Source organism: Dunckerocampus dactyliophorus, chromosome 1 (assembly GCF_027744805.1).
Source record: "Dunckerocampus dactyliophorus isolate RoL2022-P2 chromosome 1, RoL_Ddac_1.1, whole genome shotgun sequence".
NCBI lineage: Eukaryota > Metazoa > Chordata > Actinopteri > Syngnathiformes > Syngnathidae > Dunckerocampus > Dunckerocampus dactyliophorus.
Window position 1 is genome coordinate 20,338,277 of NC_072819.1, and position 13,726 is coordinate 20,352,002.

General features: G+C 42.6%; 1 protein-coding gene across 2 annotated transcripts in view; it reads right to left on the reverse strand.

The window, feature by feature from the left end:
* si:dkey-72l14.3 (Glyco_hydro_56 domain-containing protein) overlaps positions 1-13,726 on the reverse strand; it is a 34,402-nt gene that overhangs the window by 4,146 nt on the left and 16,530 nt on the right. Inside the window, exons 2-6 of one of the 2 annotated variants that reach the window (XM_054781348.1) lie at positions 12,434-13,056; positions 3,324-3,572; positions 2,608-2,754; positions 1,782-1,868; positions 843-1,037 (exon numbers count right to left, since the gene is read on the reverse strand). In XM_054781348.1, coding sequence (XP_054637323.1) covers positions 843-1,037; positions 1,782-1,868; positions 2,608-2,754; positions 3,324-3,572; positions 12,434-13,030 — 1,275 coding nt within the window. In that variant the 5' untranslated portion in view covers positions 13,031-13,056. The remainder of the gene's footprint in view (positions 1-842; positions 1,038-1,781; positions 1,869-2,607; positions 2,755-3,323; positions 3,573-12,433; positions 13,057-13,726) is intronic. The other variant, XM_054781354.1, reaches the window with a different exon arrangement.

A 13,726-nucleotide genomic window follows, 5' to 3' on the forward strand; every position in this document is an offset into this window, starting at 1 on the left:
CATTGCCGCCCAAAGACTTTCACTGACTCCTTCTTCTGCCAAGACATTAGGCCAGCATAGTGACCTGATATGTCAGCAGATTTTGGGAAAACTGGGGTCAAATTCAATCTCGATTTAAAAAGAAATAAATAAAATAAGAAGCTTGGCATCGAGTCTCAACTGTAGAAGCATATCTCTAGCCACACATTGTGCATGCAATATGACAAAAAGCGAGACATAATGAATTTAATCTACTCCGTCCTTCAGCAAGGAGCATAGCATGCATTTTCTTGAAATGACCTCTTTTTCCCATGACAACATCCGTATGTATTATCTATATTGCAAACATGTGATCTGACCTAAAGCTAGTTCGCATGGCTTCTATCTACCCCTTTCGTAGTTTTACCACGCAACACCAGCAGAGGGTCCTAATTTGTTTGCAAAGTTGGAGCCCAAATTAATCCAAATTTTGAAAAAATAGGCCGATCTTCAGCAAGGCATAGCAGCAACATCATATCATGCACTCTCTTGACCATCCATCCATCCATTTTCTATGCCGTTTATCCTGACTAGGGTTGCGGGTAATGCTCCAGCCTGTCCCAGCTGACTTTGTGTGAGAGGCGGGGTACACCCTGGACTGGTCGCCAGCCAATCGCAGCTATCTAAACTAAAGAAGCTTATTAATCTGTTTACTCCATCAATAAAATAATTCTTATTAAGAGCCAGTGTACCATCACAGTGAACTGGAAGATTTAAGATATAAAAACAATGGTTCCCTTGGTGATTTTTCGATGTTCTATTTTGGAATCTATTGTTAGTTGATGGTCAAGATTAAAACATAACTGTGTGTAAACATCCTTCACCTTCTCTGTCACCTTCTCCGTCATGTCAGGCGGCGGTGGGAGATGGAGGTAGGCGGAGCTGTCTGGATTTTGACGAACACATCTGCCTTTTCCCTGGCAAAGGGAGGCTGAGCAGAGCCTGGTTGCCGTGGTTACATTAATGGAGTAAGGTCCCAAGACCTTGCGGATGAACTCTGCCAGGTCTTGACATTCTCTCTGGGAACAGGCAGACAAACATGTCAGCACACTCTTCCTTTTGTATTCTTTTATTGAGTTACTGGCTTTTCAAACCGATTCCATGCACCTATCGGTATTGATCAAAGCACAAATTGTTCATTTGTAGCGCATCACCAGTCACAATATCCAGATCTTCTTAAAAATGTTTAGGATTTGTTTTTCCTACAAGGCAGGAACTCTACTGATTTCCAAATCAGAGAAGTTTACAGATATTTTTGTTTTTTATTGTCCCACACAGGGTGTTTGAGGTAGCAGGGTGTTTTGTCAAATCAAATAAAGTTATTGATTTCATAGGACGACCAAAAAACAAAGCAAGATAGCTGAGGTAGATGAGGTCAAAAAAATCAATTTCACCCTCTCTTCAAAACGTGGTTCACTCTAGTCCAAATTAAAGAACTCGGTTGATTTTATAGCATGTTCAGAACAAGATAATGGATAATGAGGTCCTTACATAAGTAACATGTTTCTTGTTAGCACAGTGTCCCTTGTCATGGCTTAGTTTCGCAAATCACACCTTTAAGGAGGTCCAATAGCTCATGTAGATTAGGTCTAAGGTTATATCTTCTAATGTTCATGCTCGCCGTTCCATCTCAAAGCAAATAATTCGACTGATTTTAAAGAATGTCCAACATGATCGTACATTACACTTGTCAACACTTTAAAAGTGATTATTATTGGTGTTGGAGCAATAACCATATTGATAAGTGAGAGACAATGTCTAACCTCTGTCTTGGTGTCAGTTCTCTGCCAGATGACCACTCCAGCTGTTCCCATGGCAGCGCTCTCTCCAATGCTGCTTACCAAGTCTGCCTGGAGGAGGACAACGTGTGAAAATGTCTCTCGTCTTGGATCACTGAGCACCTTTTGTTTCCCAGTGGAGGCAATACATGTTCCTTTAAAAGTACTGTCCGTAGGTAGCGAGCTACTGCTGGAGAGTTTATCTAAGCTGCAAAGGGGATGGGATGTTAACTGGAAGCAGGAGGTAAACTGGAGAGATATTGAAAACTCATTATAGTATATATGAAAGCTAAATATAATAATTTATTATATTACAACAGAACCAATGTTGTAATAGCAGTGAGGAGCAAACTACTCAGCCAGCTTGAATACAATTGATGAGTTCATTGTAAACAACAGAATGGCAAGTGAGTTTTACACCAAGAGCTGAGTAGCGCAACCAGCATTTTAAAGCGCAAGCCGAGGTAGATAAAGCTGCTGGATGCTGACCACTCGTGATACTTCAAATTTAGCCTGCCATCTTGTGGCATGAATAAATTACATCTGGAGGTTGCCTCTATCCACAGCTGCTAATGCCAAAGTTTTTTGACTCCTAATTAGAGACCCTGGTGGTTATTTGCTTTTGGAGACAATACACCCGGTAACTATAGGAGACTTTGCTGTTAATTAAATAGATGCATTAATTAAAACATTGACAGTATCTGCAGATCACCTCACACTGTTCAGCTCGAATTACAAAACAAATAATTTTTAACAATTGTGAGTTTATGACCTCGGTGCTAAGACGCCAGCAAGCACACTCATATCCCACCTGTGACAAGAAAGTGTTGGTCGAGGCGTACACACTGTTGACCAGTGGGAATACGGGAAGATTGAACGCTGCTCCAGCCAGAGAAGACACTCTGAGAGCTTCCTGGATTTCACTGGACAAATAAAGTCTCCCTCCGGATGTTCCACCCTGTAAAAAACGGGGTCAGGACAACACAATTTTTACCTGCGTTTGTGGTTAGGCTATGTCCTGTTTTTGTCACATGACATGACAAGCTAGCATACGTGTACAAATATTCACAATGTTTTATAATCATAAGGCAAATGGTCCCACCTGTGCCCATGCAAAGCTGTTTTATGCTGTATGGCATGTTTTTCAACCAATCTTACTCAAATTCTACAAACGTGTGCTTGTCAGTCCCCTTAACGTGTGTACCAAATTTTGCGGTGGTTTGTCTAAACATCCTAAAGTTACAGTGGGCGGTATGTCGAGTGCGTTAAACTGTGTGAAAAATCAGACTTGTGGAGTTGAACTGTGCGGCCTTGTGGTGTATTTGTCTTAAAAATAATACCACAGGTAACACAGTAGCGGTCCATGTCTTGACAAATTTTCACCCTTTTGTGTGCAATGGCTAAGGACTAGAAGAGTTAGCTTTCACGAACAAATACCTATAAATGTGAACAAGTGATGACAGCCTAATTACTCTAGTCCTGCTGAAGACATTATGGATAACACATGTCCCAAGTAGTACCACCCACCTGTAGCTTCTCCAGGGACAGTAGAGGGTAAAGGGCGGAGGATCGTCTCCACAGCCACAAAAGCTCGTCATTTAGAGCCTTTTCAGCAGGAGGGCACTGGCTGGTGTAGTTGGCGAAAGCAGTTTGGGCGGCATCCCCGTTGTAGCAGCTAGGGTAAGGAGAAACGCCCCATAATGCTTTGGGACGTAAGCGTTTGACCTCCCTCAGGGTTTCCATTATTACTGACTGTGCAGCTGCCTCGAAGTCCACCTGGGTTAACAACATAGAAATTAATCATCAGTCGAGAGGTCCAGAGAAATCCTGGACCCCTTGCAGTCTTTTGTTTTGGTTGGTGCTTGCGTGCTGAACTTACTGTGTTGAATAGCTTAACAGTGGTGTGGTTGTGGTGTACAGCTTGCATTTGGAGGCAAAGTAACATTTGAGTCAAGACCTTGTATGTTCTATTGATTGCCGCTCTGCCGCACTAAAGACTGGCTTATTTTTGTCACATATTGAATGTATGACATGTGGCTGGTTGGACGTCAATTCCATTGTCCCAGAAATAAGCTTACTTAGTGAACACACTGGATGATATTCTGTTTACCGCTGTATGCCTTGATGAAAATTACACATTTATGACATGATGTTGCCTGGCTGCAGGGTCTTGGTGATGAAGTGCCACCAATATTGTCATCTATGAGTGAATAGTACACTCAAAAATATAATCACAGCACTTTTGTTTTCCCCATTTTTCCTGAGCTGAACTCAAAGATGTAAAACTTTTTCTATGTACACAAAAGGGCTCTCTAAAATATTGTTCACAAATCTGTCTAATTCTGTTAGTGAGCACTTCTTCTTTGCCGAGATAGTCCATCCACTTCACAGGTGTGGCATATCAAGATGCTGATGAGACAGCATTATTTTTTCCCACAGGTGTGCTTTAGGCTGGCCACAAAAAAAGGCCACTCCGGTTTTGTCATACAGCACAATGCAACAGATGTTGGAAATGTTGCGGGGGCGTGCAGTAGGCTTGCAGACTGCAGGAATGTTCACCAGTGCTGTTGCCCGTGAATTGAATGTTCATTTCTCTACCATAAACGTTGCAGAGAATTTGGCAGTACATCCAAATGGCCTGGCAACCACAGACCACCTGGAACCACACCAGCCCAGGACCTCCACATCCAGCATCTTCACCTCCAAGATCGTCTGAGACCAGCCACTTGGACAATCGGAATTCGGAATCGAATTTCTGCACAAACTGTCAGAAGCCATCAGCTCGCTCATTGTCCTCATTGGGGTCTCGGACTGCCTGCAGTTTGTTGTTGAAACCAACTTGAGTGGTCAAATGCTCACATTTGATAGCGTCTGCCACTTTGGAGAGGTGTTGTCTTCAAGGATGAATCCCGGTTTTCACTGTGCAGGGCAGATGGCAGACAGCGTGTATGACGTCTTGTTTGCTGATGCCAACGTTGCAGATCAAATGGCCCATGGTGGTGGCGGGGTTTGGCACAACAAACACAGGTGCATTTTATTAAAGGCAATTTGAATGCACAGAGATAGCGTGACAAAATCCCGAAGCCCATTGTTGTGCTATTCATCCACGACCATCACCTCATGTTGCAGCATGATAATGCACAGCCCCAAGTTGCAAAGCTCTGTACACAATTCATGGAAGTTGAAAACATCCCTGTTCTTGCATGGCCAACCCCATTCAACAAAACTGCATATTTTTGGAGCGTTCTTATATTGTGGCCACACCTGTGCTGTAATCATGCCGTTTAATCAGCATCTTGATATGCCACACCTGTGGGGTGGCTGGATTATCTCGGCAAAGGAGAAGCACTCACTAACATAGATTCTGACAGATTTGTTGTTTGACATCTTTGAGTTTGTTGATATTTCGTTGATATTTTTGGGGAGTGTATGTACAGTATATAGTAGTATGTCCCATTAACATTAATAGTACTACCGATTAAAATAATGACTGTTGATTATGTATAAAAGGCAGTGGTCAGGGGAGGCAGGTGAGGCTCATGAAAAATACCACAAAAAAAACACCGAAAAATTATAACATAAAATAAATAATATTTTCTTTTGAACTGTGTTATAAATGTATTTTCTTTATGATTTCAATTATTTTTGCTTAAGTTAAACTCACTGAATTTGTACATTTCCAGAACAAATTCAGGGCGGAAACCTGACAAAACTCTGCTCTCTTCTTAAGTGCACATTTGAGCAACTGTCTGAGTGCACCTCACTCAGTTCACTGAAATCCCATTTCTGTTTTTCAGCGTATCGCCAAGATAACGTCCTTGATCAAATGCAGAGAAATCATGTGGAGAGGAGTGCAGTTCCACTTCAGTGCCACATGTGAGCTGGCAGGTGCTTGTTGCTGCTGTCTTTCTACAGCGAGGTACAGCTACGGCGGCCCGGAAGTGCAAAATCATATTGCGAAGCAAATGACAGACTATTCAAATTTGAGTTTTTCCTGGAGAATGGGCACTTATATAAATATAATGTAAGACCACACATGATTTTCAGATTTATATATAAAAACATGTAATGGGTTTCAGAAGGACTTGAAAATGTTTTTATCTAAAGTAAATTCTTTGAGAATTCTTCTATTCTTGTTCTTGTTATCCTCTCAATGCGGAATTTATGTTCACATTAAGTAGTGCACAAAAACGTAAAGTTAAACAAAACAAAGTCAGTGCCTCACCAGCCATTAACCTCACTGCACATCCCAAAACCAGATGGATGAATTTACTTATTTACTCACTTCCAATTTACTTAGTGGGAATGCTCATGTAACTAACCCTGCTGAAAAAGGCTGCATCATGAAACAACGCCGACCTGCCTGTCAACAAATTAAATATATTTTGATCCATAAAGTCAAAGCAACTTTTTTCCTTTCCCAACTTTTTTCCTCCTGATACTCTCTGTTCCAGTGACCTCACGTTTAATTTTGCAGAGCCAAACAGAGATCATCAGATAACGGGATCAGTTTGGATTACTCTGCAAGGTGCCGGCAGCGGAGAGACAGACTTTTCTCTAAATAACCACTGTGGGTAGACTTTGCACACACACACACACACACACACACAAACAAAATGAAGCTGAGCCACATTTACTTGAATGCATATTTGTACCGTGGTGTCTTGCTGCATAAATTCACATTATGCAAATTATGTATTATTTTGTATCAGACCGAGTCTTGTTGACTTTGCCATTATGCGTATTGTTTATATTATAATTTCACAACTGTAATTTCAACACACCTATTTGTGACAACTCCTTGTGTGCTTTCTGCCACCTTTTTATGCTACAACACTAACATGGGCTATTAGCACAAACAGTAAGGAGTTTGCAGACAAGACATTAGATACACAAAATAATGGCCATGTACACGTACTGTACCACTGTTGTATTAATCACAGGGGAATTAACTGAAGAACCTAGAAATGAGGACATTGTCATAACACATCACAAGGCTTGTTTTTATGTCAGTAATTGTAAAAACTTTTTGATAATTATCATTCAACGTGATAATTACAGTATATACAGTGGAACCTCAGTTAGCGTATGCCCTGGTTTGCATGTTTTTCGGTTAACGTTGCAAATTTACACCAAAATGTTGCCTTGGTTTGCAGTTGTTTTTTTTTGTTTTTGTTTTTTATCACAAAATGTCCTTGTTAGCAGCTTGTTAATACATGGAAACAGGAACTGGAAGTCGCCCATCTATGTTGTCATCAGCAGCTGACTCTGTAATTCTTTGCTAACTAACACAGTTTACGTCACAAGGCGACGTGATTGTTGACAAAAGACACGATGTGCCAGCGAGATCAATATAGTGTTTCTCATCTTCTTTATCAAAATGCCGGCACTTGCAACTTTCTTTGGCTCCATTTGGGGTTATTTTACAGGCGTAATCAACAGACAGGTTGACTCATTCGATAACATTTATTTTCATAGCTTATTTCAACCAATAGAAACTGATTTTGCTTGTTTGACCAGAACATTACCAAAATGTTGGTATTAAACACTCAAACGTATTAAAACCTCTTCATTTTGTATTTTCAAGATGCATTTCTAAAATCCTAAATGAAAACCAGGCTTGCGGGTGCCTCGTTTTTGCAGGGGGACTACCAGGTGTTCGTGGGCACCACGTTGATGACCACTGAGCATAAGTTACCAAAAATGGTTCCTTACCCTAAAAAGTGCAGTGTCATTATTACATAGCACCCATTCTGTGGTACAAAAGACTTTGGAGTGTGCCTCCATTATTTCCATTTGCATTTGTCCTTTATTTATTATTTATTTGTCCTTTTTTAATCTTATTGATTTTTTAAAATATATAAAAAACTGAACAAGCTATCTATAAACCCTGTTGAATTTACTACTACACATTGTATCCTTTTATCTGACTAATAAAATAAAAATTAATACATGTTAAACACAGGAAGTGACATCGAGGGAAAGGCTTCTTGAGACATCATCTGTACTTCTGTGAAGAAGGTGTCAGACGTTTCGCTCCTCATCCGAAGAGCTTCGTCAGCGAACTAACAAGTGCTGGCAGCCTAGGCCTTAAATACAGTAAGAGTGGGCGGAATTGGTGTGCCAAAACACTCCTCCTATTGGTTCCTTACACTAAGCCTGGGCGGAGTTGTGGTCTAATCCTCTCCTGCCATTAGCACCTCTGATCAAAGGGAAGTGTCGCTCCCTGTAGTTGGGTATGAATGACTCTGATACTGGCTCGTTAGCATCTATTGTTCTGGCAAGACTAAGAGCTGTGGGTTTTGGTCTCAGTAACCTGCTGAACACAGGGTCCAAATTAAACCTCAAACCACCATTCCGATTCAATGATGGGTTCTGTTGTTTGACAAAAATAGCTTTCTTTACTCTTTCAAACCATCTGTTCTCTTTGGCCAAAATCTTTACCTCGCTGTCCTCAAAAGAGTGATTGGTTGCTTTAAGGTGTAGATGTACTGCTGATTGAGGACCACTAGAATTGTCCCTGCGATGTTGAGCATTGCTGAAAGTACAGAGATGTTACGCAGACTCTGATCGCTGGTGTCAAGGGCAGTGTTGGCGCTCTGGTTCAGCACCTGGCCAGCCGAACCAAGAGCAGAAGATACAGAAGCGGAACTTGGCTGCTGCGTGGTGTGATGACTCGGCTGGAACCCATGCTGAGGAGGAGGTGTCATCCACTGGTATTGAGGTTGCTGCTGATGGTACCGTGGCAGCAGTGGCTGCTGCATGTACTGCTCCACATACTGTAGTCAGCGCTCTGCAAACCCCAGAGTGACGCAGCTGGTGCCTTGTGCCTCCACATGTGGGGAGGTGGCTGGTACATCTCTGAAGCCGTGGGGGTGTAGGTAGCTGGTGCTGAACTGCATCGCACGGAAGCACGAGGAGAAAAGGTGGTGAATCTGGGAGGTTCTTCCTCATCACTCTCCCCGTCCATCAGTTCACTGAGGATGGCGTTGATGCGCGACCGTGCCTTCCGGAACTTGCGCTTGGACATGCTGACCAGGCTGTCACGCATGTAGTTGGCAAAGGCTGCAGTGGCTGTGATGGGCTGAGGCTGTGTGAGACCTTTGAAGATCTCCCCAGACTCATGCAGCCTCTTCTGGAGTGACTGCAGCAACGGGTAATCGTCTTGGCCACGCTTGCCCTTGCCCTATGAGGATGCAGTGGGGACTGGGGAGGGTGTGCTGTCGTCATCAACCACGATGTCTGCACAGGCAGCCTTGGCGGCCTCGATGTCCCCGCTATGAGCTCCAATGGTTGCCTTCACCTGCGATTAATGACAATTGATTAGTAAAAAATACTAAGGCAAATTCAATAATTTGCAATCACAATAAAAATAATATAAACAAATATTAATATTAATGTTTGTTTATACTTACACTGTTGACGGGCTCAGGGCGATGGCGGACCACAGGCTTGAGGAAGCAGAAATTTGCCTTTACCCACTGCTCCCTCTCTGTCAGTTCCGGGGCGCCGTCACCGCGCCGTCATCGCTCTTTTTCTTGTCAAGATGGGTGTGGGTATCTCGCAGGGATATGAACCACCCTTGAAGGTGCTCGACAGTCTTCTCCATGGCTTTGGCTTGATCCTCCCAGAGCTTTGCCTTCTTGTCCACTCTCCGGTAGTCAGTCTTCTCGATGTCCCACAGAGGATGGTGTTCTCACTAAGGAAATCACACATCAGCTGCTCCTCTTGGACATCGAGACAAACCTGGGTCTTCTTTGCTCTCTTCCTGGCAAGGGTTGGCTGAGAGCACATGGAGGCCACTGGGGAAGCAGCTACCGACAGCATTGACGATGCCTTAAAGGCGTTTGAACCCGCGTCGCCATCAGAGTGAGAGTGGGAGGGGGAGGCTATGGGTGGTGATGGATCCTTCTTACGTCCACGTCCTCGCCCTCCGTCACTGCCCTGATACTTCTTGGCAGCGGTCTGTGCAACTTTCTTCGGCATGATGGTGATGCTGACACTGCGATGTCTAGTGAGGTTATGACTTGAGTCATCAAGTGGCAGCCTTTTTATAGGCTACGGCACGTGATCGTCGGCCATACGCTGCCGCGCGGTTTGCATAAGTTAGACTGGTGTTGGGCATAAGTTGTGAACGCCAGCAACACACTATGTTGGTATAAGTTGTCTATAAGTTATAGAAACGTTCTATATAAGTTACTAATACGTCATGTATATGTCAAACTCTTTATGAATACGCTATGTATACGCCCAAAATTGAAAAAAACGTTGACAGTTCAATGTATGCCATCAAAATGAATGGTCGAGCATGCGCTGGCTAAATCAACAAGGTGTGACAGGGCCTTTACACTCCTCCACGCTCTCTCACTTCCTCCTTCCTGTCATGTGTGATTCTTCCATTCACATGACGCCGAGCTCTTATCAAATGCACTTCTACCACCTTGTGGCCGTTTTTATGGCTTAAAATAGCTCTGAAGTGAAACGTATTAGCGCATAGATGCGTCATCACCTCTTTTTCATCATCACTTCTCGCACAAAAAAATGTAAAAAAAAGTACAAATACGTTGTTGGGATTGGGTGTTCGGGTTTATAAAAACGTATAACTACGCCTTTGGTATTGGATAAGTTAATAATTACCTATTTTTGGGGGCCACTGTCAATTGTCCTAACTTTCCCCTTACCATTACCTTTACCATAATTTAATCTATATTTAGTTATCTGTTATATGGACCTTTTCACTTCACCCCTGATTTTTTTCAGCACTTGGCTTAGGTAATGGCAAAGTGGTTGTCTTTTAGCCTGAAGGTTTTGGGACTGATCCCCACATCCTTCTGTCAAAGTGTCCTTTAGCATACTTAACGACTAGTTGAGTGAATTAGCTGTTAAGTTTCCCTCCATGGCAACACACACCACCTCTATTAATCACTTTGTGTGCTACAGCCTGAGTACTATTCTAGCACAGCCTTAAGCTTTGTTGTTACATGAATGTCATGATTTATCTGCTGGGAAAATCATGCAAACACACACTTTGTCACAAGGTCTTCTTTCCCACTGCTGTGCTACCTGTGGTGCATCACTCTGAAGTCACATCACAATAGAACAGCAGATGGGACCACAGCAACATGAAGAGAATGTATACCGTCATGTGGAAAAGTGTTTGCCTCCTTCCTGATTTCTTATTTTTTGCATGTTTGTCACACTTAAACGTTTCAGATCATCAACAAATGTAAATATTAGTCAATGACTACACAACTGAACACAAAATGCACTTTTTAAATGAATTTTTTTATTATTTAGGAAGAAAAAATTCAAACCTATGAGGCCCTGTTTGAAAAAGTGATTGCCCCCTCACCCTAATAACTGGTTGAGTCACCCTAAGAAGCAACAACTGCAATCAAGCGTTTGCGATAACTTGCAATGAGTCTCTTACAGCGCTGTGGAAGAATTTTGGCCCACTAATTTTTGCAGAATTGTTGCAATTCAGCCACATTGGAGGGTTTTCCAGCATGAAGCACCTTTTTAAGGTCATGCCACAGTATCTCAATAGGATTCAGGTCAGGACTTTGACTAGGCCACTCCAAAGTCTTCATTTTGTTTTTCTTCAGCCATTCAGAGGTGGACGTGCTGGTGTGTTTTGGATCATTGTCCTGCTGCAGAACCCAAGTTGGTTTCAGCTTGAGGTCACAAACAGAAGTCCGGACATTCTCTTTCAGGATTTTTTGGTAGACAGCAGAATTCATGGTTCCATTTATTACAGCAAGTCCTCCAGGTCATGAAGCAGCAAAACGGCCCCAGACCATCACACTGCCACCACCATATTTTACTGTTGGTGTGATGAACTTTTTCTGAAATGCAGCGTTACTTTTACACCAGATTTAATGGGACACACACCTTCCAAAAGGTTCAACTTTTGTGTTGTCAAACCGCAGATATTTTCCAAAAGGTCTCACGGATCATCAAGTTGTTTTCTGGCAATTGACACAAGCTTTAACGTTCTTTTTGTTCAGCAGTGGTTTTCGTCTTGGAACTCTGCCATGCAGACTGTTTTTGCCCAGTGTCTTTCTTATGGTGGAGTCATGAAGACTGACCTTAACTGAGGCAAGTGAGGCCTGCAGTTCATTGGATGTTGTTGTGGGGTCTTTTGTGACCTCTTGGATGAATCGTCACTGCACTCTTGGGGTAATTTTGGTTGGCTGGCCACTCCTGGGAAGGTTCATCACTGTTCCATGTTTTTGCCATTTGTGGCTAATGGCTCTCACTGTGGTTCGCTGGAGTCCCAAAGCTAGAAATCACTTTATAACCTTTTCCAGACTGACAGATCTCAAATGATTACAGTTAAGTTATGTTTTAACAGGGGTGGCAATCACTTTTTCACACAGGGCCATGTAGGTTTGGATTTTTTTTCTCCCTTAATAATAAAAAGTTTCAATTAAAAATTGCATTTTTTGTTCAGTTGTGTTGTCAATGACTAATATTTACATTTGTTTGGTGATCTGAAACATTTACGTGTGGCAAACATGCAAAAAGATAAATCAGGAAGGGGACAGACACTTTTTCATACCACAGTATTTGCATGATTTTACCAAACACTTGATTCAAACTTTTTCTTTTTGTTTTCTGCCAGCTTTATTCCTTACCCTTGACCACTTCTCCACTTCTTCAGGCGTCCAGTTAGGGAAGAACGCCTTCAGGAGGTTCCTGGAAGCCTCCTGATACACAGCCTTCTTCTCCTTGTTTCTCAACCACTGGGGAAGCCACGCAGACCATCTTAGCACCCCCAGCCCGAGGTACCTGGGGGCAGGCAAACCTGCATCTAGGTCCAACTGAGTTTTCTGAAGATGGTTGTCCAACCGTGTGTGTTGTGGTAAACCCCCATTGATCCTTGTGTCTTTGTCCAGGAAATATGGGTAGTTTCCTAGTGTGTCCTCGTAGAAGACCACCACCCGGCCTTCACGTTCCATCCCAAAAGATCCAGGATCTGGCCTGGTGGCGCAGGAGGAATCTGAGATGGCCCAGAAGATGATAAAAGGCTGTCCGGACAGGAGAGGCGGACGTGCTGGCTGGGGTGGACCAGCTGTGCTGAGGCCAGCAAGCAGTAAGACAAGGAGGCTCAGTGGAACAGTCGAGCACCATGTGACTGATAGCTTAGTCCTGCATTTACAAAGTGTCACTTTTGGCTTTAATGGTGGGATGCTCCACGCCATTGAAGCTGATAGCTTCAGCCTGTCACTCATTCAAGTCCCAGCCGGCAATCATGTTTCTGAAAAATAGGAATACAAAAATTTTAAATTGCAGTCATGATTAAGGAATTGTGAATAATGCACCAAACATGCAGTGCCACTAGCATTGTGGGTCATTTGATTGTGATGGAGTTGATTCATGCAGGACTGAAACATTTCAATCACAAATAGTCACACACTAAAAGGCCAACTGATGTACAAAAAACCCCCAGCAGTAAAGCCACTCATCGTTGCTACTGTACATATGTCTGGGCCAGGGCTGCTGCCAGGAATTCTGGACCCCATGAAAAAAAAAAAATCACATTGCCCCGCCCCTTGGCAGCTGTGGATATGGTCACCACATCTCTATTACAGTTGTTCTAATTTATACGGTGCCCCTCGTCTGGACTGTTCATCTGGCTTGAATGTTAATAGTAATTCTCCATCAAACACAAAACACAACAAATACAAACACATTAAAAACACCAACAAAGTACTGGAATGCAAACCCAAATTAAATACCTCTACTATTTTAAAAATCAATTTGTTTATTTATTCATCAAAAAACAAGTTATATCAATTCTTACCAATAACAAACAGGTTGGACATTTCGAGGGCATGCGATTGACAGGGGATAGCACAGTACCGGTACTTGTTTTAGACAAAATAATGTGTAAGTAACTGATATTTCATCTGGAATAACATCTGTTA